The 22,294-nt window shown below is 36.9% G+C and overlaps 3 protein-coding genes across 4 annotated transcripts; 2 read left to right on the top strand and 1 right to left on the bottom strand.

Moving 5' to 3' along the window:
• The first annotated feature begins 5,361 nt into the window (after positions 1-5,361).
• LOC122658747 (vicilin-like seed storage protein At2g28490) lies at positions 5,362-7,330 on the top strand. The gene is made up of 5 exons (XM_043853883.1): positions 5,362-5,720; positions 5,819-6,030; positions 6,134-6,214; positions 6,313-6,744; positions 6,872-7,330. Exons 1-5 carry the CDS (start codon positions 5,381-5,383, stop codon positions 7,328-7,330), a joined length of 1,524 nt encoding a protein of 507 aa, XP_043709818.1. The 5' UTR covers positions 5,362-5,380.
• Positions 7,331-10,461: 3,131 nt separating this feature from the next.
• LOC122649154 (beta-1,4-xylosyltransferase IRX9-like) lies at positions 10,462-13,258 on the bottom strand. The gene is made up of 3 exons (XM_043842529.1): positions 12,454-13,258; positions 11,698-11,929; positions 10,462-10,688 (listed from the first exon to the last, which is right to left on the bottom strand). The coding sequence occupies exons 1-3, from the start codon at positions 13,161-13,163 to the stop codon at positions 10,515-10,517; spliced, it is 1,116 nt and encodes a 371-aa protein (XP_043698464.1). The 5' UTR covers positions 13,164-13,258; the 3' UTR covers positions 10,462-10,514.
• Positions 13,259-17,244: 3,986 nt separating this feature from the next.
• On the top strand, positions 17,245-22,180 carry LOC122649156 (protein disulfide-isomerase 5-1-like). Of its 2 annotated transcripts, none has more exons than XM_043842531.1 (5): positions 17,245-17,378; positions 18,538-18,596; positions 18,695-18,870; positions 21,815-21,919; positions 22,068-22,180. In XM_043842531.1, exons 1-4 carry the CDS (start codon positions 17,274-17,276, stop codon positions 21,907-21,909), a joined length of 435 nt encoding a protein of 144 aa, XP_043698466.1. In that variant the 5' UTR covers positions 17,245-17,273; the 3' UTR covers positions 21,910-21,919; positions 22,068-22,180. The 2 variants fall into 2 exon arrangements, with proteins under 2 accessions (XP_043698466.1, XP_043698467.1); XM_043842532.1 differs by having other exon boundaries at positions 17,251-17,378; positions 21,815-21,921; positions 22,127-22,176.
• The last annotated feature ends 114 nt before the right edge of the window (positions 22,181-22,294 follow it).

The following is a 22,294-nucleotide window of genomic DNA, read 5'->3' as shown; positions in this document are numbered from 1 at the left end:
ACATGTAACAATCTTTTGATTGTTCTTTATCTTATCTTTACCTTTTAAGATATGAGTAAAAAAGAATTTTTAAGAGAATTTTCAAAATTATTTGAAAATAACTTATTCAATATGTAATTTTGAAGAGTTATCATTATCTCGTATGTCTTTTGAACACACATATAAAATGATAAGTTTGGATTACAAATTATTTGACACCGTCACGACTATCAATAAGAAAACCGTTGTTGTTCACCCTAGTGGTTAATTTGATTTTTCTTTAATTAAAACATAAGTCAACCTTCAAAAAAAGGAGAAAATAATGCTTTCTTTGGTTGCATGGCTCCTCTGCCTAGACATAGAAACGCGCCCCCCATGAAATAAAAAATGGCATATCTTGCTCTTGTGTTGTGTGCATCTTCATTGACCAGTGCACTAGTGCAAACGCTAGAGGCCCATATAACGGTCTCTTGCCCTAAGAAAAATTAGGAGCATAATTGGATTGGACTGATTCAGACATAAAACCTTGAAACTGACTGACCCATCTTTTGGTTGGATCAGTTGGATTTTCCAATGACAACATCAGGCAACCAGGGATATCAACCTTAGGCTTTTAAATGACATTACGAGTTATTCATATACTAAATTATCCGACATTAAATTCTCTAAACAAATGGCATAAAAGAGTGCACCAATAAAATACAACATAATATCATACATATATAGAAAATCAACTAAATCATTTCATGAAAGGAGGAAAGAGACACACAATTCTTACGTGGTGCCAGTATGCCCTACCCCTACACAGTTCAGAAAGAATCAATCACTAACAAATCAATGTAGAGCATTCTTGTGCAATTTTTTTTTTCTAGTTAATTTTGTATTTTAGTGTAAAATGTTTATTGGCGGGCCAAGAGTCCATCATTATTAAATGTTGTGCCAGTTGGTTTAGTGGAGTGGATGATGGTTGATGGAGTTTGAAGACCCCACAGATCCCTCTTTATTAAGTCTTACCAAGTACTTCCTCCATAATAGGGAGAGAGAGAGAGATGACCTAATCTTCCATTCTTCCTTGTTAGATGATGTTTTGAAACATCATTTTTTGGTGGGTGTTGTTGTGGTTGTTTGTGTTTTGTAACATCATTGAGAGAGGATGAGAGGAAATTCTACATCTCATCATTTGCTTCATACACTTTTATCTACTTATATCCTTTCCTCTAAAAGAAGAAACGATCATACGTGCAGCCGTTCAGCTAGCAACGCTTTGAGTAGTAGAAGGGGTAAAAAATAAAAAAAAACCTACAACTCCAATGTGGCAGTCGGATCGGGATCAATCTTGGTCGATACCGAGTCGATTGATCCCAAGTCGAATTGCCCTGAATTGGGTTGGATCGTATAGAATTATGTCTTATTGTTAATAAAAGTTGATTTTTATTACCTTTTTACCTTTGGGTCATACCTATGGATTGGTATTGGATTGGTCAAAAACCGGGATCAGCCTCAATGATATTGATATGATTTGAGATCAACACTAAGAACCATGCTAACCAGAGGAGTGAATTCGTATCCGGCAATTTAAGGTTTCATATCTTTAACAACCATTTAGGTAAGAGTTCAGATCAGCTCCTTGTAATCGGGACTCATAGCTAGGTTATATACATACTTCTATTCAGTCCGTTAGTTACTAATTCATATTCGGGCTAATGGCAATTCGGCTTTGGACGGGGTAATTGGATAATCAGACTACAATCAGGCCATAAACGAGTTGTAGAAGCATACAAGGACTGAAAAAGACGATAATCCATAAACCAATACATGAAAGGATATTTGACTGAATGGGGTTCTTAAATTTAGCATGTGCTAATTTAAACCGAGAATGGTCCATCTAATGAACAGAATCAACCATTAAGTTGGCAATGTTCTAAAAATATACATATGAACTATCTATGTAGGTTTGCCCTCCCCCTTCTCCTCTCCTCATTTTTTTAAATGATTTTTAGGTTTTACTGAAAAAGATTACTACACTGCCCTTGTATAAATTTCTTTATAATCTCTTCACATAATAACCAGTTGAACTTATAGTGACATTGCTCTCCTATTCTCAACATGTGGATCCCATGTACACCTCATATGGTTGATAGCATTTTTTGAATCGTTATCCCTTCTAATTCGTTGCCCCCTCTAATTCCTCACATAGGGATGACAATGACCACCCTACCCCTTGCCCGAAAATATTGCCCAAGGTAAAATCCTCTAATTGGAGGTACCCCGAATTGGAGGTGATAATTATTCCCATTTTTCAACCCCTCGCTGAGTGTACTTACGGGAAACCGTTTCTATTTTTTTTATTAAAAAAAAATTCTGAAACAGAGATGGAAAGCAATCAACAAAGACTAGGGTGGCCCACATCCGCAACGAGACAAAGGATACAGCTCGCTAAGAAAGGGTTGTCAATTTGTCATATATATTCTGATTCTGATTGATTAACAATCCATGGGTCTCTTATATGTCTTTCTTATACATTTGAACAGTCTTAGTTGATCAATGATAACATGTTACCTACCCCTTATCTCAATAACTCAATAAGTGTTTACCAAAAACATAATAAAATGACTCAATAATTATTTTTTTAAAATAAAAACTTTCATATACATTAATTATTAGAGATATTAAAATAAGAAAAACATCCCTACTGTATGAAGATACTTTCTTATGTCATCTCATTCTGTTTATATGGGTTACATTGTCACTTTCTTTCTTGTCTAACCATGTGAGTTCCTTACTGAACGAATCTCTTACGCCTCAAAGGGAGAAAGAAGGAAATAGACACATAAGGTGCTAGCATATCAGCATTTTCCCTATTTACTGTTAAGAGAAGGTGGTTGACATAATATAGCCTTTCTACCACACGATAGGTGAAGTTCAAAATTTGTTGAGATGTCGAGATCCAAATTCATATTCCCACAAGGCAATAAGAATCTTGGGTGTTTAATGATCATTCGTGACCAAAAATATAAAGATAAAAGCTCAATACATGTTAACCTTAAGGTTAAAAATTCTAATAAGAATTGCAACTTAATTACCACACAACCAACTATGATTAGTGCTTACCCACAAGGACAAAAAATTAGCATAAGAGGACTTAGTTTTTTTTTTAAAAAGAGGACTTAGTTGCTTGCATGTTGAATATGGAAAATTTTTCTTAGGGATGATCAGGCCAATATCAAGATGTGAGATGTATAATAATCTTCATCAGGTACTGAAGGAAACCCATTTTAGTTCTTGATAAATTCACTAATTATATTACTTGAATAGGTCACACTTAATGCTGGGAACCCTATTAATGCTTCAAGATCCCTGCAACCTTTGAAACTGTCATGCAAGGGTGTTAAAAGCTTGTCACGGTTCCATACCTGTGAAATGGGTACACCTGTTTGGATACTTGGTCTACGGTAGAGAGATCTTTCTTTTTTGTTGCCACTAGATCCTACAAGGTGTCTCAACCATTTTTATAAATTAAAAAAGATCTAGAGAAAGTTTTCCATGACATCAGTGTAGGGGTGGAATCTGCACACCACATCAATGCCTGTTATGGGAAAGTTTTTCTTAAAAAATGGTGTATCAACTATTCTAATTAACCATTTTTTTTTCTTTCCTGGATGAAAAAGGACCTTTTAAGCTCCGTTTGGTTGCAAGAAAAATGTAAAATTTCTCTTGAAAGTAAAATATATTTTATAGAAACAATCATTTTTTATGTTTGATTTTAAAGGAAATACAAATATTGTTTAGAGAAGTGAAAAATATGTTAGTGGATTACAAATATTTCCCTTTACTTCCTTTTCTCCACTTTTCTTGCAATCAAAGAGATTGACAATGGGAAACTCCCCAAAGGGTGGGGTGGTAGGGAATGAAAACCTTAGAAGCTACTCAAAAAACAAAAACAAAAAATAGATTCTCTGCTATGTGTAGGCTAAATTGATCTTTGATCTAAGTACATTTGCTGTCACATGATACGTTAGATACAACTGAAATCTGGCAAACATGTAGATCACAAGGTCTTTTACTCATATGTCAAGTTTAAATTCAAATAGATTGGTCAAGTAGAAGAATAGAACTTTGAAAATTCTAGGATTATAGGAGGGTACAGTTCAATACGGGGAACCTAGCCTCAGGAGGTTTCGAGTTCAAGACCTCGTGTTTCTCATCTAGTCTAGAATCCCCCACGCCACCCCATTTAAAAAAAAAATCAGCTAGTATACATGAAAAGAACCAAAATGACAATAGAATATCTATGATTTTAAATGAGTGGGTGAAAATGGCCCAATTTTAGTGGGCCTGAGGGCTGAACTTTAGTCTAAATCTATAAACTTCCCTTGAGCCAGTCCTAGCCCAAGCCCACCATTTATTTATGTTGTCTACCCATGGGTCTTTGACTACAGCTAAGGGTGTCAAATTTCAGCCTGCACCGGGCGGATCGATCGAAAGTGATTGATTTAGCCAGATCGAATCAAATTGAAATTATCGGTTTCGTTTGGGTTAAGATTATATGGAAATGATAGAAATTGAAACTAAAACAAACCGTCCGAATGCACCGACCAAAATCGAAATCTAGACTGACCCTAAAAATTGAGACTGGACGAATAGTTTTTTTTTTTGGTAATGGGAGACTGGACGAATAGTAACCAGATAAGAAACCGAGAACCCAAAAAATTTTCCTACTAATATTCTTATGTATACATGTAACAAAGACCGGATCAGACCGAACCCAATAGCAGAATAACAAAAAAAAAAAAAAAGATAAGATAAGAAAGAGGAGCATAACCGAAATCGAAAACTTTCTTAACGACTTGGTTTTGGATTGGTCTAGTAACAAACCACAAACGGATTGAGCTGATCAAAACCAGATCAAACCGACTGATTGAAGCCCTTAACTATAGAGTGTGGGAGGAAATGGTGGGAAGGGGGTGCAAGTGTGCAAGGCACATGATGACTGGTGGAGAATAGGAAATTCGAACCGGTGCAGCAATCAAGAAATAAGGGAAGTGACCCAATTTCTGGTCCAGGAACTGACGTGGACAAATCCAAGCATCGAAATGAACGGTTACGATCTGCCACACCATCCACGTGGCTGTAGAGAGCAAGTCCCGCCGCTTCACACAGTTCAAAATTCTCCAGATGAGGGATAGGAAACTATGTTTGATCCAAGAGAGGATCAGAAGATCTCTCGCTAACATTTAAAAATGGTGGCTACAGCAAAAACCGCCAACGAAATCTCATCTCTTGCATGAAGGTCACGTGTCACTTCAACTTCACCCCGACCTTCTACTTTATAAGCTCCAACATCTCAGGTTCCAGATTGTCCACACAACTCACCAGGTGGGTTAGGGAAGCAGAGAGTGTAATGGCAAGGATGAAACGTAAAGCAACTCTGTTATTGTTCCTGTTTGTGATCTTCTCAGTTCCCCTGGCGATGGGATATAATGAAGAAAAAGAAGAAGGAAGAGACGGAGACAGTAGAGGTAGGAGAAGGAGAGAACGGAGGGAAGAGAAAGAGGATTTGTTCTTGTTGCGACATTCGAAAGAGGTTGTAAGGACTGAAGCAGGGGAGATGAGAGTTGTGAGAGACTTCACAGGGAAGGGCAAAGAAAACCCAGTTCACATCGGCTTTATCAACATGGAACCAAAGACCCTTTTCCTTCCTCAGTATATTGATTCCAATTTGATCTTCTTTGTTCGCAGAGGTACCCACTTCCCTCTGTGTGTTCATCTGTCTCTTGAACTGGATTCATGGCTTCATGAACAATTATTTGTTAATCTGTGTCACTTGGGTTTGGCGCAGGGGAGATGAAGATCGGATTGATCTACAAAGATAGGCTGGTGGAGAGGCAATTGAAGATGGGTGATGTCTATAGAATCCAGGCTGGTTATGCATTCTACTTGGTGAACACTGGTGATGGCCAGAGGCTCCAGGTTATTTGCAGCATCGACAAATTCGAAAGCAATGGACAAAGCCGCTCTAAATTCGAGAGCACTGAACAAGGTTTCTTTCAGGTTCGTTCTTTCTTGCTCAAATTTTGTCTTCCCTCATGAATCTTTCACAAACATCAACATAAATTCGAGAGAATTTTTTCTTTCTCACCTTCTCTCTTTGCAGTCGTTCTTCATCGGAGGAGGAACGTATCCCACATCTGTGCTCACGGGGTTCGGCTCCAAGATCCTCAGAGCTGCATTCAATGTATGTTAACGAAGACGTCTGTTAACCTGTTAATTTTGAATACTAATACTAGAAATAGTGCAATTCAAACACAGAAGGTACTAAGCTGATTTTCGCAGATTTCTTCGAGTGAATTGGAAGATATCTTGCTGAGCCAGAAAGAAGGACCCATCGTTTACGTACCAGACGCGCATCAGCCAGGCAGGTGGTTATCCTTCATGAAATTGAAGCAACAGGAGAAGTTGGGAGGGCTAATGGGTATGGAAGGAGTAGAAAAAGAAGAAGAAGAAGACGAAGAGCTGGCACAAGAGATGGAAGAAGAACAAGAGGGGTCATGGACAGGGACGTGGAAGAATCTCTTGAAGTCCGTGACGGGGAAGCAGAAGAACAAGGATAGGAAGAGCAAAGTGCGATCACCTGACTCGTACAACCTTTATGACAGGAAGCCCGACTTCCAGAACAGCTATGGGTGGAGTCTTGCCATTGACAAGCACGATTACCCACCTCTCAAACGATCCAACATCGGCATTTATCTTGTCAACCTTACTGCTGTATTTCATCAATCAATATATATGCGACATTCTCATATATTTAATTGGTTACATCGAATCGTTTAAATTGAAGATTCGAATCTGATTTATCGTTTATTTGATCTGATGGATGAATGGAATTGAATAGGGGCCGATGATGGCGCCGCATATGAACCCAAGAGCGACAGAGTACGGGATCGTGTTGAGCGGAGAAGGGTCATTGCAGGTGGTTTTCCCCGACGGAAGTTCGGCTATGAACGCAAAGTTGCAGGAAGGGGACGTGTTCGTGGTTCCCAGGTACTTTCCATTCTGTCAAATAGCTTCTCGGAGCGGGCCAATGGAGTTCTTCGGTTTCGCGACTTCGGCTCGGAAGAACCGCCCCCAGTTCCTGGTGGGTGCGAACTCCATCCTCCAGGGAATGAGGGGTCCCGAGCTAGCCGCCGCATTCGATATAAGCGAAGAGAGGCTCGGCAAATTGATCGATTCACAGCGTGAATCCGTCATTCTCCCTACCGTACCGGCTTTTCCACAGGAGAAGGAAGAGGAGAGGAAGAGAGAGGAGGAAGAGGAGGAGGAGAAGCCTGCCGTGCCGCGAATGAGCCATTAGGAGCTTCGTGGCCGAAATAGTATTGGGCTTCGATTACCAAAAAAAAAAAATTGTGTATAGAGAATAGAAATCTTTTGTCTTCTGCTTCATCTCTCCCTAACATGTACCATAAATATAAATAAAAGGGAATATCACACACCCCCTCGGTCTCCCCTAATATTATGCCCTAAGTACACTTCTGTTTTTAAAAAATTACACTCGTACCTCTTAAAGCTGGAAACCTACGAGTGTATTGAGGTCGGTTCCTTGCACGTACTTGCAGGTGCACGTGTATGTGACAGGTAATATCATGCCCCATTTGTTACCAAAAATATATATATATCATGTTTCATTTTTGTCATTTACAATGGGAAGAGGGATATTTGTGGAAACAAAAAGGCTATGCCATTGCTTCTTAGATGTACGTTCACCTTCATGAATTTGCACGTGATCTATTCTCGAATGTAGTATCTTCATAATATTGTCATTTGGCATATTTTATCCATTTTCGGAATAGCAAGAGATCTCTACTTGTTCACATGGCCTTGTAAGAGAGCGTCGAAAACACCAATTAGAGTTTTTTTTTTTCTCTCTTTATAAATTAAGAATTGTCACAACGTTGATCTAATACGAGTTCCCAGAAAGGCCAAAAGGGATTTGGACTCCGTACCAGATGACAAATTTTTCGCTATTAGAGTCAGCCCACTTCCTATCCACGTGGATCGGGAGAATGGACAAAGTGGTTGACGCGCGGGCGGATGCGAATTCATTCGATATGGATTAGACGTTAATGAAACCTTTCACAAGAATCTTTCATAAATATTGAGTAGACGTTCATGAAACCTTTCACAAGAATTTTTTACAAAAATTTCGAATAATATTATCAACGAATCAGTTCGTTATTAGACATTGTCATGGTATTTGAGTCTCCAAATACATTGTTAGTCTATACTTCAATATATTGGAAAGTTTTTAGAGGAAGAAGATGAAATTCAGCGTGTAATGCGAGTAGGGTAATGAAGCTTTCTCTTAATTGTTTAATGAAGGGTAAAAATGTAATCTTACATCATACAAGGGTATTTTGGGGATTAAATAAGTTGACCTAATTTGGGGATTAAATGAATTGGCCTTTCTGACGTCACTACTTAATAGAGACACACTAACGGATTGGGGTTGTTTGTAACATATTGTAAATTGTAGAGGAGATTTGTGTAATTTTTGAAAACACAGAGGAGGGTGTAATTAGCTAATTAGGGCATAGTTTAAGGGATAGGAATGTAATTTTCCTAGATTAAAAATTAATGGGAAATTTTTGGAATTTTGTTTTTGAGTTTGTCACCTTTTTTATGTAGTGATGTAAACAGATAATTGAAGATTAGATACATTTTAGAGAATGATCAAAAGAGCTAAGAAACATGGATTAAGAGCGAATTATATCTTAGATGTAAACGCTCACCATTGGAAGCCCCCCTAGCCACTCCTTGGGTGTTGAACTCAGTGAAGAGGAACGGGATTCGAATTATATACATTACACACATGTCGCCTTCTCTAATATGTTAAGACCTAATTACCTTCATAATAAATTGGGCAAGGTTGCTATTCCCGCTAATGCAGGGAATCTCCCATGTCACATCAATTGGTATAAAAAATAATTATCGTTACTTGTCTACAAAGTTGAAGGAGATTAAAAATATAAGGATGAGAGAGAGTGTTAGGCAAGTGATAAGGCGTAGAAAACTAAGAAGTCAGAATATCACTATGCATTATAGAAGTTATTAACAGCATTTTTCATTCTCCTATCAAAATATAGAGAAGTTAGAACATCACCTTTCATTCTTCTTTTGGTTTTTCTTTTTTTAATACTCTTTCTCTCTCTAAGCTTTGTCACAACTCCTGGATAAGTGAGTTCTCTCATCACGATTAGACCGACGAAGTTATTCTTTTTTTTTTTTTTTGGTAAATAGAGATTTTATTGAAAAGGAGGGCAAGGGGAGCACATAGCTTCTTTACATAAGTCAAGAAGCCATGGAAAGGAATTTGGCTAGACTGTCTTACTTGTCAGAGATACGGCCTTCCGGACTAGAGAGTGAGCAACAACATTTTCAATCCTAAGAACAAAGGAAAAAAGGCATTCCTGAAAACTCGGTACAAGAGAATGAATATCATAAATGATTCCTGATATCTTTGTGGGGCACAACCTATTGGGTAATTAGTTATTTTTGGTCATAAGTTATTCTTATTAGGTGTATGAAAACAGGTGTTCTTATGAGGCACAATCTACTTGGGTCCCTCTTAATTTATTATGCTTGTCCTCACTTGTGCTTGGCCTGTTTCTAGGGGGTCCTTCCACCTTTTAATTTCCATCCTTTTTGTTTTGTGCATGGCTCATTACCAAACATGTCCAAAAAGATATGTTTTTCTCTTTTTATTTCTTGACTTCAAAAACAAATGGTGAGGGTTGTTGGATAAGAGATTCTCTCCGCACTATAAGTGAAAAAAAATTGATTCATAACAAAACATAATAAAAAATAATCAGTTTATGTTGCTCATGAAGTTGTTCTCTTCTCTTTTTTCAACGAAGTGCTCTTTGAGTTGAGGTAGGGAGCCTGCCAATAAGGAGGGTGGGAAATAGTTCGATAATAGAGAACAGAGAGGAGAGAGAGTATCAGAAGGAAAAAGAGAAAATGTTTGCGTAGCTTACTAGCTTACACTGTTAGCTCAAAGAACTTTTTCCCTCTCTTTTTGTTGGAGGGAGGGGGGAATGTTATGCTGGGTTTATTGATTATATATTGTTTTGTTATAATGGTTATAAAAGAAAAAAAAATCTCATATCTTTAATCTTTTCTTGGGAAAGAAAACCTTCATTTTGCTTTACAAAAAATATAACTTTGAAGTGAGAAAAGTAAGTTACAAATTTAAAAATTAAAAGGGACAGGTTTTTGTACACGATTGTGTATGATACACGGTCATCCTTTCAACCATTAGATGAGCATGACTGTGTAAAATACACGACTTCTCATCCCCATTCAATGGTTGATAGTACGGTCGTGCACCATACACAACCGTGTACAAAACCTTTTGCCAAATTAAAATCTATAAAATAACAATAAAATATATAAAATAAAAATAGAAGATATATTGCTCCCAAAAAAAATAAAAACTCTCAAACACCAAATTACTCCTTCTCCCTTATTTCTTCATTCTCCTACCATCTGTGTTTGCTATTTGGTGGAGTGACTGGAGATGAGTGATAAGTCATAATCTGCCTTCTTGGTATGTGGACATTCCAAAGCATAATTTTAGAGCAGTCTCCTTTTGGGATTCCCTTCAACTTGCTTTCATCTTCAAGAACCACTTGTTGGACGAATTTCATCGAGTTCTACATGTTACACAAGTAAATAGTCAGTTGAAGCTGAACCATTTCCTTTGTCGAGAATTATATATCCAACATTGAAAAACTCTAAGACCTTAGATGTCTTCATATATCAGTTGGGTCTCTCTACTTAACAGCTTAAGATTTTAGGATTAGACACTTCAACATGGTATCAAAGCCATCGGACCCATAATATTAATGTTAATCTATGTATGACAACCCAATAAGGGGATTACACGTACATGTCATGTGTAAAGCAGTTTCTGGACATTTCGACTGTGTTTGGTATGTATTCTTGGAATAGATTCTGGGTCTAGAATGCATTCTAAAACCTTATTTTGTTGCTTCACAATGCATTCTAGACCCAAAATCCTTTCCAAGAATATATATCAAACACAGTCTTCATGTTTAGATTCAAAGGGTGTTTCTTGTTTCTGTTTCATGTATAAATTCCAGAACCTGTTTCTCCATCAGATAAGTATGAGTGGAACAAGAACTAAACTGAATTTCATTATGATCTGCAAGTAAATGGCCCTAATCATACCTGCCAACTAATTTTGTTTTACTTCAAAATCAATTATGAAAGTTGTTGGCGGGGTTGGCCAAATTAAACTTTCTAACAAATCTATGCTATATAATTTGAAGCATTACCTAATGCTTAGCTAAATGGGGCCACTTTGATTCCATGGGATTACAGTTCATGTTAAAAGGAGGAGGGAATCTGATTCTGCAATCCAAAGTGATGGTATGATTACATGTGTTTACATATTCTTCTGGGCTTCATCATTGAGATCTGATTCTTATACTACCTAACCTTGATGAGCACAAGCTTTTAAATACTTAAATGCACCATTGTTGGATAACAAGTATTTGTGTGGGTCCAGAAGGCATTTTGAAGCGAAAAAATAGAAAAGAATTGGGTTTCAAAATGTGTTCTAGACCCAAAATCTATTCCAATAATGCATATCAAAAGCAACTAAAGATATTAATGCAATGAGTATTTGAGAGTTAAGACCTGTGTGATGTCTTGAACAGATGAAGGACGGCCCCATCTCTCAGGATCCCAGAGAACAGAACTGTTGAATGCAAAACTTGAAATATGAATTGGTTTCACCAGATCCTGATCATGTTTGTTCATGCCCCATATTTGCCACCCTATAACTCGCGAAGAATCGCATACAGGGCCTTCGATCACCACCCTCTTCCTGTTTCCAGATACCGAAGCAATCGGCCATGCCCCGAAAACCCTGCAACTTCTCCAAGTTAATAAATTGATAAGGGGGAATTATTTTTAACTTTCAGTACTAGTCTTTGGTTCTGATTAGTGATTAAAGATGACCAAAAATCTGATCATGCTCTAACCTCAATGGGGTTCTTTTCTTAGATCAAATGTTTCTGATTGAACCTCTAAATAAGAGGGGAGAAGGATTAATTTCAACAAGAACTTGTGTACAATTGACTACTATACATGAAACAATTAAACCCCCAGGCCCCCCAAAAAAGACCTGAAAAGTTGACTAACTTTAGTACTTTGCAATGGTGGGAAGCAGGATTAAATGTGTAGTTTTAGACATTCAAAGCAAATGGGTTTTAATTTTATAACCTTAACAGACAGAATCATCTAGGAACACAGATCCCAAACTTCAATGGTGTGTGCTGTGTTCTGTTTTATAGTAAAGCAAAGTGTATACTTTTTCTGCAGAGAAGGAAAATTAGAATATTCAAAAATTTATAAATTTGGAAATCAAATAAGAGAGAAGAAAGTTCATACTCAGTTTCTCTGATTTCTTCAAAGAAATCAAGATCATAATAGTTAGAAAGCCCGGCGAAGTGAACAATCCCATCGAGTCGATGATATTCTATTAGATTCAGTGCAATATTCCTCTGATGATCCAATTCAGCTTCTGGGTCTGTGAATTTCTCCTTGAAAACCAAGTGTCTGTACATGACTCCTGTGTTCCTCAATATCTCTGATATCTCTGTTGAGTCTGAATGAGCTTCCACAACAATCCAAAGCAGAGGTGGAGGAACCAGTTTCAGTGTAGTAGCCATTCTTCTCAGTAAGGCTCCGTGAAGCAGATCATTCGATGTCGTCGGCGTAATAACAATCAAAACCTTTTTAGGAATCAATGTTACATCATCTTCTTCTTCTTCTTCTTTCACTGGAGATTTATTTTGCTGATCTTCTGAACTATTCTGAACTGCCACTGGAGTTTCAGGAACTACCACCTGAATTTTAACCATTAAATTTCTATTCAAGGTCACCTCTTTGGTAGCTACTGGTTTTAAAATTTCAATAGCCTTGGGGGAAACTTCCTGGTTCTTGATGGATTGATTTGATGCAATAGGAGCAGAGAAAATTGAAGCTCTACTGGTAGGGGTGAAACCAGTGAAGAAACCCATAATGAAACAAAAACCAAAATGGAAAGCAGCTTTCTTCCATAGCTGAACTCTTTTCTTTGATCTATCTAAAGAACCCATCTCCCTCAAAACGAATGAAACCAAGGTAGAGAGAGATACAAGAGAATTAATACTGGAATCAATATTCCATGGAAGAAGCTCAGGGCTTTAACCTTGTTCCTTAGCTCCTTGTGATGAATTATTGAATCAAAGGAGTTGGGGACTTGGGTTAATGATCCCTGCAATGTTATATTTTGATTGTGAGAAAGCTACTTAATAGTATTTTTTTTAAAAAGGGCGGGAGGCAACGGTTATATGATTGGTACTGAGTAATTCAATGGGGGGACTAGGGGTTATGTTCATTTTGGGGGAGAACTGAGATGGGAAAACAACTCGTTCGGTGAGTCAGTAATTTCCGTGTTGATCGGTCCGAGCCACGTCGGACGGAATCAGGATTGATAGGAATTGGCTGATCTGATCCGATTTTTAAATCTTTGGATTGGATGTAAGGGTGTCAATTTAGAATTGGAATAAAAACCGGTCATTTAAAACTAAATCAAATTGGGAAAAAGATCCGTTCGCTTTTGTTTTTGAAAAATGAATTTTGATTCGGTTAACTGTTAATTTGAACCTAACTGAACCGAATACAACTGAAAAGCAATAAAACCAAGTTCGAACAGAAAAAAGCCAAACAAAGCCAAAATCGAACCTGAATCGAAAACTGTATAAAAAGTTGAATAAAAGCTAATTGGTTGGACAAAACTTTAATATAAGAACCATATTAGACCAAATATATGAAAAAGAATAAGAACTGAACCAACCGAAATCAAATCCATATGTTTTTTATTTTTCGTTTTTTAAAATCTACTCGTTTCGAACCAACTTAAACCAAACCGATTTTTACATATTATATCCTAAATCAAACCGAATGACACCCTTACCTGATTGGGGTGGATATCAGGGTTTTAAAACAAGGAATCCATATCCAAATCAGCTCCAGTCAATTCTGATTCGATTTGTTTCGGATCAGCCAGAATCGGCCAAATTCCACCTGAACTCTAGAAACCATGTATGGATTGTCTATTCCAAAGCGACACTAATCAAAATTGGACTCACCGATTCCGATTCTAATAGACCGATTCCTTAAATCCATGGTGAAAACCCTTTTGAACATTTCGAGCAACTGCTTCACTTAGTCGTCTGTTGAAAAAGAAACATAGAAGGATTGAGTTGCACAGTCCCCTCACCAACTTGTTAAGATTGAAACCCTTCACCTAAAACCATGTGCTAATCTTTATTGATTATATTATGTTGAGATGCGAGTTGGGAGAAGCTACTTACCTGACCTTCCAAGTCCAAGTAGTTTGGTTTGAAATGGATAGTTTTCTATTATACAATTAAGGATTACCAGGTCCTACTTAAGATCACAATTGGAAGTATTTGGGATTTTCTGTTTTAGGGTCAATTTCCCGTAACTAACTTAGGGAATTAAATTGATATAAAATGGAAGAGCTTACCTATTTTTAATTGAATGTCACTGTTTAAAATTCCATTGAAAGGAATCATTTTAGCTGTTACTTGCTTCTTTTTTTTTTTTATATATGTTTTATATTTAATTATTGGACAGAAGATTATTACCAGGCTCCGTGGCCCTAGCACAAACGTGGAAGGCAATGAAAGCACACACAAGGGCATCAACAAGGATATTGTTTTTTCATTTGGGAGTGAGGGGAGGGGAAGATCATTTCATGCGGTCTTGTGTCTAGGCGGAGCTTGCACGCAACCTGACAAGGGCATCAACGGGGGTGAGATTTTTTTCATTTCACAGGATAGAGTGGTCATTTCGCATGGTCCCGTGTTTGGGTGCAGGCTGCATGCAGTCTGACAGGGATCTTTTTCCCTTAATTATGTTATTAGGAGAAAGAATGTCGCCAGATTGCATGGCGTATGTTAGCGCCTCCCTGTATCTATCTCTCTCCTACTTCCTATGAAATGATATTTTTATCCCCTATTGTGGGAGGAAAGAGAAACACAGAGAGGCACTAGCATACGCTATGTAGCCGAACAAGGAACTCAGTCCCAATTTTAGTTTACAATTAATCTGGTTATTATTTGGTTTGGATCTGGGTTTGAAAATTCGGATGAATCCGAATTTTGATTGATCCAAATCGAACCGATCCTGTAGGAAAACTAGGGTTTAGGCCGATTACTACCCATTCCCACCTATTCTAAACTGATTATGACGAATTCCGATCTGATCCAGATACCAATTCCTGGTTTTTAAACCCCAACTTAGATGAACCTTTTTTTTAGGGGGTGGTATCAGCTTGAATTAAATTGTTATGTTGCTCAAGATTGTCAAGAGTTATAAGCTATCTTCTAATTAAATGGGATTTGCAATTAGCATACATGTGCATTAGCTGGGCTGTAATTTTGTAGACAGGTGGGTCTCATATTCATATTTTATGTTTAATCCCAATGAGAGTTGACCAAATGGCAAAATCAAGTATTGAAAATATTGAGAACTACAGAAAAGTTGCATGCCAAAAAATGAACGCTGACAATATACAGGGATACAAGGACATACATGAAAGGCATTTGATTAAATTTGAGTTTGAAATTTGATCTATAATTTAGGCCATTCCCTAGATATATGTATAGTTGTCAGAATCGCAACATCATTGTTCCACATGACAGAAATAGGTGGTTTGCATAGAAAACCTCTCCAAGCAAGCCAGCATAGAAAAAATTTTACCGTGTGAGATTTTTCTTTTTTTCGCTAAAATTTCATGCTGAAGTTTACTTTTAAAACTCAATAAAATAGCAATCACGAACAGTGAAATCAAATATAACATACATAAAAATAGGCAAAAAATAACAAATAAGAATATTTTAATCATCTAATAACTTAAGATGGTAAAGAGTTATGAGCTTTTTTCTAATTAAATGGGATTCTAAATTAGTATACATGTGGTGCATCAACTGGGGTGCAATTTTGTGGAAATAGAGATCTGATGTTCATGTGTTATGTTTCATCCCAATCAGAGTTGGTGAAGTGGCAAAATCAAGTTGAGAACTACATAGAGATATGCAATAAAGAAAGAGAGAGAGAGAACTAAATAAAGGTTGCATACCAAAAAATGTATTGTTGACAATATAGAGGGATGCATGGTTGGGGCTTCTTCATGCTCAAAAGCTTGGTTTAGATCACATCTTAGTTGAATCAGACATTGCGAAAATTATATCTTCAATCGATAAATTAGAAATAAGTTCCATTCCTCTAAGATTGCTCCAATCATTGAAGACATCATTACTTTAGCGTCATCATTTCAAAGCTTTACTTTTTCTTGTATTTCTTGGATTAGCAATATGATTGTTGATAGCCAGGCAAGGAAAGCCCTATCGATTTCATGTAAGATAGAGTAGCCAAATTCCACTCTTTGGCTTCGTGAGCTTTGTGTTTTAGATCAATTTTATGTTGTATATGATTTGATCATCTATAAATCAGTTTATTAAAAAAAAAACACACAATATATAGGGATGCATGGACATACATGAAAGGTATTGGATTGAATATGAATTTAAAATTTGACACATGACTAATCCAGACCTCATAACCTAGACCGGAAACATTTCTTATTAATCATGTTCAAATTAATCAAGTTGTAATTAATCTTTGGATAAATGACACCTAAGGTACCTAAGGTTTTGACAAATTGTAATTTAAGTACCCAGTGTTTCACTTATTGCGTTTGAAATGCCTAAATTAGATTATAATCATTGTAAATGTCGTTATAATAATCGGTCTTAGCTTGACACTGAGACCATTTACAAACGATCCAACTTGGAGGTTTAACTGATCAGTATTGTTCGGGCCTACCGGTGCAAGCAGCTTTTGACATCCCCTGTTTTAAGCCCATGGATGGAAATCAACATTTTCGCTTACTTTCTTTTAGGCAAGAAGCACAACCAGCCCTTGGAAATCAGTTCTCGATCTAAAAAGAAAAGAGTAATGTTTCTGGTGGATTATTATCTGCTGCTGTAACTGTTTGTACTCATCGTGCGGCGCTGCATGTGCCATGTGGGGCCGTTATGCATACATGGCACCTGCAGCGCTGCAATTACAGCAGCGGATAAAAATCCCTCGTACTACATCAAAAAAAAAAGAGATCAGAGACTTAGGTAACCGCCATGAAAGGAATTCTTATTCTCTTCTCTCTTGTTATACCTCTGTGTGGATTTACAGCTACAAGAGCTGAAGTTATAACGCTAACACCGGATACCTTCTCCGACAAGGTAATATCCGAGCTCAAGTTGTTTTTCTTCTCTTGTTCATATATTTATTGTTAAATTGATACGAGAGATCTGTTCGTTTATATCTCCTATAGAAATTAGGTTTTTTTTTTTTTTTTTAAAAATTTACATTCACAGAATCGTTTTTGTTCTACAATTTTTTTGCTTTTGCCGCTGAAAATTGAGTAATTCCCTCATAAATTTGTTTCTGGATAGTTCAAAGTAGCTTTATGGATGGAATGAGTTCTACGACCCGCTTGACACACTGAATAGTTCAAAAATTAGCCGGTCTCTGGAAATCATTTCTGCCTGAATGAAATTCCGTCGATTGGGGATAATTGAGAAATGAGAAAAGTGCAATTCAGTTCCATATTTACTTTATAATCTGTTTGGGGTTTGATAGGTTCTACGACTTGTTACAGCATTCTTGATGGTTCAAATGTGAGAATTCGATTGTGTAGATTGAATTCATCCAAAACAGTGTAATTCAATTTCGTCAATTAAGAACTTATTACGAGTTTGAAAAGGGTTCTACAACCTGCTTGAAATTGTTATATAGTTCAAATGGTGGGCAACAGAAACCTCTTAAGATAATTGATGTGAGAATTTTAATTCTATCTACTGTGATAACGCAGACAGTGCAAGTCAATCTTATTAAGTTTTACAATGTCTTTTAAATTGAATAGGTTCTACAATCTGCTTAAACACTCTAGATAGTTCAAATCTGGGGCAGCACTTGAAATTACTGTTGTGAGAATTAATTATATTGATTGAGTTCATCCCAAACAATGCTAACATTGGGTGATGGTCTGATGGCAGCCCTCTCTCAAAACTCTTATGCTGCTATAGATCTCCTTCTATTAATGCATTTATCTCCAAATTTTTATATTTAACTTGTGCTTGATTGAGGTAATGTATGTCAATGTTCAATGCCTTTGTTGCCGATTATTCCACTTTTGATGGTGGTGGCATCTAGGATTTATCACTCCTTGCGAAAAAGTTCGAAAGGATTATAATCACATGTTACTAGTATTTCTGTTTGGATATGTTAATAAGCATCAATGTTTTTTTGGCATTATGACCTTGTTGGTTTCCATTTCTGCAACTTTTTTTATGCTACATCTCTCTAATTTTTTTAAATGCTCTATTATATGTTATTTAGGTGAAGGAGAAGGATATTTTGTGGTTTGTGCAATTCTGTGTTCCATGGTGTAAGCATTGGTGAAAATTCCATTCCTGTCTGATCCCTTACAGATCCAAAATAGTATAATATTTATTTCTTCTGTTTGACTACTGATCCTAGCAAATTTTGGTTTCAGTAAGAACTTGGGTTCATTGTGGGAGGACCTAGGAAGGGCCATGGATGGGGAAGATGCAATAGAGATAGGACAAGTTGACTGCTCCACAAGCAAACCAGTTTGTACCAAAGTTGACATCCATTCATATCCTACATTTAAGCTCTTTTATGATGGAGAAGAAGTTGCAAAATATCAGGGTAATTTTTTAACTGTATTTGGATGCAAGTTGGTAGTTATCAGTTTCCTCTTCAGTATCCATAGGAGCCCATTATGTAAAATTTATGATATTCTGATAATCTTGCCTTTTGGATCTTTCTTCCTTCCCCTGGTCATATTTTTTATATGAAACATCTACTTGATATATGATCTCCAATGAGGAGACAACAACTGACGGCTGATTCCATAATTTGCATTTGATTAACAGTATTTGATTCTATTAGTGTCCTCTTCAAGTTATTGTGTTTATAATAATGGCAATGTTTGAGGCTTTTTTTTTTTTTTGGGGGGGGGGGGTGTGGGATGGGCATTGTGCATGCGAGGTTTAAGAGATAAATTGTACTTCCTCTTTGGGATTTTTATAAGCCTCTTAAGAGGAAGATACATGTAATACTTAAAGTTCTATCCTTTTCTCATTAGTGAAATATCTGTTTTAGATTCATTTGCCCATGTTCTTTCAATAAGGTTCTTAAGGCTTTGAAAGGGCCACCTTCGCAAATTCTCACCCTGACCTTGTGGTCGAAACATCAATAGTATGGGTTTTGGGCTATCCTGTGTATCCAGGCTAATTTCTCGTAATAATCTTCAGTTAAATGTTTGCCAGCAGTTATATTAATCCGATACTGTTACAATGTAAAATTGGTGCTCTTAAGTTGTCCTGTTGCTGATTTTACCAAAGGAAATTTAAGAAAAATAGTTCTGCCCCATAGGTCATGGAAAATTCTCTCATTATTAAAATTCAAGAGAGCCTTAGGTAACTTTCTGTCCCCACCCCTTTCCCTGTTCATTCTTTTTGTGACCTTGGATTAGACCTAATGGAACCTCATCATAAGACCCTACTTGGTTGGATTACTTAGTCCTATCAAATTAAAGCCTAATTTCTCCTATCAGCGTGTCCTCAACTCTTTATTACTTTACTGGAAGTACCACCTGTGATTAAAATGTTGCAAAGCTTACTTTGAATTATTTTGAACCATAGTTCAAGAGCCTAGAGTTTTGGGCCCATAGGACAGCCTGCAGTGCTTCTGGTTGATGAAGAGGGTACTTATCTTAGGGAAAATTTTCTGAACTATATCAAATATAACTAGTTGTGGTTTTCTCATGTTAAAACTTCAATTTGTAGTTATGCATAAAAAAATTACAATTTGTAGTTATTCAAAAAAAATATTTACAATTTTAGTGATAATATCTATCCTATGGTTGAGAAATATTTCAACTGCTAGTCTCTCTCTTTGATCCAGCATTCTTGTTCTTGGGTTGGTTCTAATGATCCAGTTGCATCCCACATCATAATGAGTCTTCTGAACATGGGAAGATCCATCTCAAGAGCCAGGCTTAGCTGTTTCCATATCAACCTCCTAATTTGTCACTCCCTGCATAAAGTTTGTGTTTGTGTGAGATGTGTGTCTGGTGGGGTGGTGGATAAACAATGAAATCATGATCTCTGAAGGTTTTGATTTATCAGACACATGATATATTCCATCATCATAAAAAATATCTCTTTACTTATCATGTTTCAGTTCTACTGTCTATAGGAATTATAAACTTAAAAGTGTATCAAACTATCAACCAAGGTCATGTTAGGTTTGTTGGAAATTGTCTGATTTCCAGATGCTCCAACTTATTACGTAGTTCACTAATGAAGAGGTTCAACCTTGTTGTGGTCATTGGCCTCTAAAGTGCTATGCTTCAGCTTTCTGGTGGTGCTTCAATGCCCTTTGTATTGGGCTTTAGGCCTTCTTATTTTTGCTGATGCTGTAATCTCTTGTGACTTTGTCCCTTCTTTTCTGACTTCCATGTTCTACTCTTGTTGTGGTTATGGGCCTTGGACATGTCATCAGTCATATTTTCACATCATAATATCTTAAGCATTTTCAGGGACCTGCTAGACTAGATTATTACAAGGAAAGTCTGTTAAAGAGGTTTGATGCTCCCCTTTATTACGTAGTTCACTAATGAAGAGGTTTGATGCTAGCACGTCCAGAAAAAAAAAATTTCTTAACCTTTGATTTGTCAAAATGGCTCACTTTTAAGAGGGGGGGGGGGTGGGTTAGTGGGGTTATTGTATCATGGTAGGAGGAGCCATATGGGATAGTTTTTGAGTGATCGGGATACTTTTAGTATTATCTTTCTATTTAGAGAGGTCAAGCAATGGAGGATATTGATTGGGTCATCTGAGTTTGTATGTTGCTTTGAATCTTTCTGCATCACAATTGTTTCTTGTTGGTGTTCTGATAGTTATTTCACGATAAAGTCTTAGTCTCCCTGTACATAAACTGGTAGATCATACACATTCCTTAGAAATAGGGTTTATCCTTATTGAATGACACAGCTTGTAGTAGATTAGAGTTGAGAAGAGCTGGAGTTGATCTTAGTTGTACCTCCAGAACCTGGATAGGCTTTCCAATTTCTTTCCTTGTTCTGTTAATTTTATTGCAAACATGGCCAGATTTGTTGAGCTTCTCTTTAATTTTTTATTTAGACAAAAAGGTTTATTTATGTTGATTTTGTTAGACTTTAGTTTATCTTTCCGGTTGATACATGTTTATCTTCGGTGTGTGTACATTCCCAACCTAACATTATGTCAACTAATTTAGGTTGGATACATGATCCTGTTATGCCATTTATCTGTATTTGAGAAGCATGTTCTCATTTGATCCCTTTTTTGGTGTGTGCAAGTGTTTGTGTGTGTAGGAGGGGGGGGAGGGGTTGTTGTTGGGGTTCAAAACTACTTTTCCTCTCTTTATGGTTTGCTTCCGTTTATATCCACATCTTTTCCCCTAAAATTTCTAGAATTTGTGGGCTCTAGTTTGGACTTGAGTTTAGTGCTAGATTTGCTTTTCAGAGGAAGATACCTTGGAAGCATGCCTTCATCTTTTTATGAACCACTAATAGACCTCACTTTCTTTTGCTACATATCATTAGGCTCTAGGGATGTTGAGTCTCTGAAAACATTTGTGTTAGAAGAAGCAGAGAAAGCAGCAGCAAAAGCACATCTCGATAGTGATAAAGAGTTGTGATGATCTGTAAGTAAGTTCGGATCTCTTTCTTGCTGAACATACCTTTGTAGCATATTAAAGATTTGAACTTGGGCAGCACGGGGCTGGAGGTGTTTCCCTTTAAGCATTACTTGAAACAAAATTTATGGTTCCCTATTTTCTTTTTATTGCCTTTGTAGGAATTCATGCTGGACTAAGGAGTGACTATATTCCTCTTCTATAGAAATGTATCTTAGAAGTCTTGGCAACTTTAACCTGGATGAGGCAAAAACACGGAGGATCAAACTGACAAAGATTAGCTAGAATGCAACTTAACCAGTTCAGAGAGGGTTATGTTTCAGCATCAGCAGAGACTTCAATGCTCATCTTTACATGTGATTTGCGTGTATTTGACAGGACAGAAGGA

Source organism: Telopea speciosissima, chromosome 1 (genome assembly GCF_018873765.1).
Source record: "Telopea speciosissima isolate NSW1024214 ecotype Mountain lineage chromosome 1, Tspe_v1, whole genome shotgun sequence".
Classification (NCBI taxonomy): Eukaryota; Viridiplantae; Streptophyta; class Magnoliopsida; order Proteales; family Proteaceae; genus Telopea; species Telopea speciosissima.
Note: the sequence above shows the minus strand (reverse complement) of the source record. Positions and strands in the feature narration are given on the sequence as shown.

Coding starts and splice junctions, on each gene's coding strand:
- LOC122658747 (XM_043853883.1), top strand. CDS start 5,381: ATGGCAAGGATGAAACGTAAAGCAACTCTGTTATTGTTCCTGTTTGTG. Junction 6,215..6,312: donor TCCTCAGAGCTGCATTCAAT/GTATGTTAACGA, acceptor TGATTTTCGCAG/ATTTCTTCGAGTGAATTGGA. Junction 6,745..6,871: donor ATCTTGTCAACCTTACTGCT/GTATTTCATCAA, acceptor GGAATTGAATAG/GGGCCGATGATGGCGCCGCA.
- LOC122649154 (XM_043842529.1), bottom strand. CDS start 13,163: ATGGGTTCTTTAGATAGATCAAAGAAAAGAGTTCAGCTATGGAAGAAA. Junction 11,930..12,453: donor GAAGAAATCAGAGAAACTGA/GTATGAACTTTC, acceptor GAGAAGTTGCAG/GGTTTTCGGGGCATGGCCGA. Junction 10,689..11,697: donor CTGTTCAAGACATCACACAG/GTCTTAACTCTC, acceptor TGTAACATGTAG/AACTCGATGAAATTCGTCCA.
- LOC122649156 (XM_043842531.1), top strand. CDS start 17,274: ATGAAAGGAATTCTTATTCTCTTCTCTCTTGTTATACCTCTGTGTGGA. Junction 17,379..18,537: donor CGGATACCTTCTCCGACAAG/GTAATATCCGAG, acceptor TATGTTATTTAG/GTGAAGGAGAAGGATATTTT. Junction 18,597..18,694: donor GTTCCATGGTGTAAGCATTG/GTGAAAATTCCA, acceptor TTTTGGTTTCAG/TAAGAACTTGGGTTCATTGT.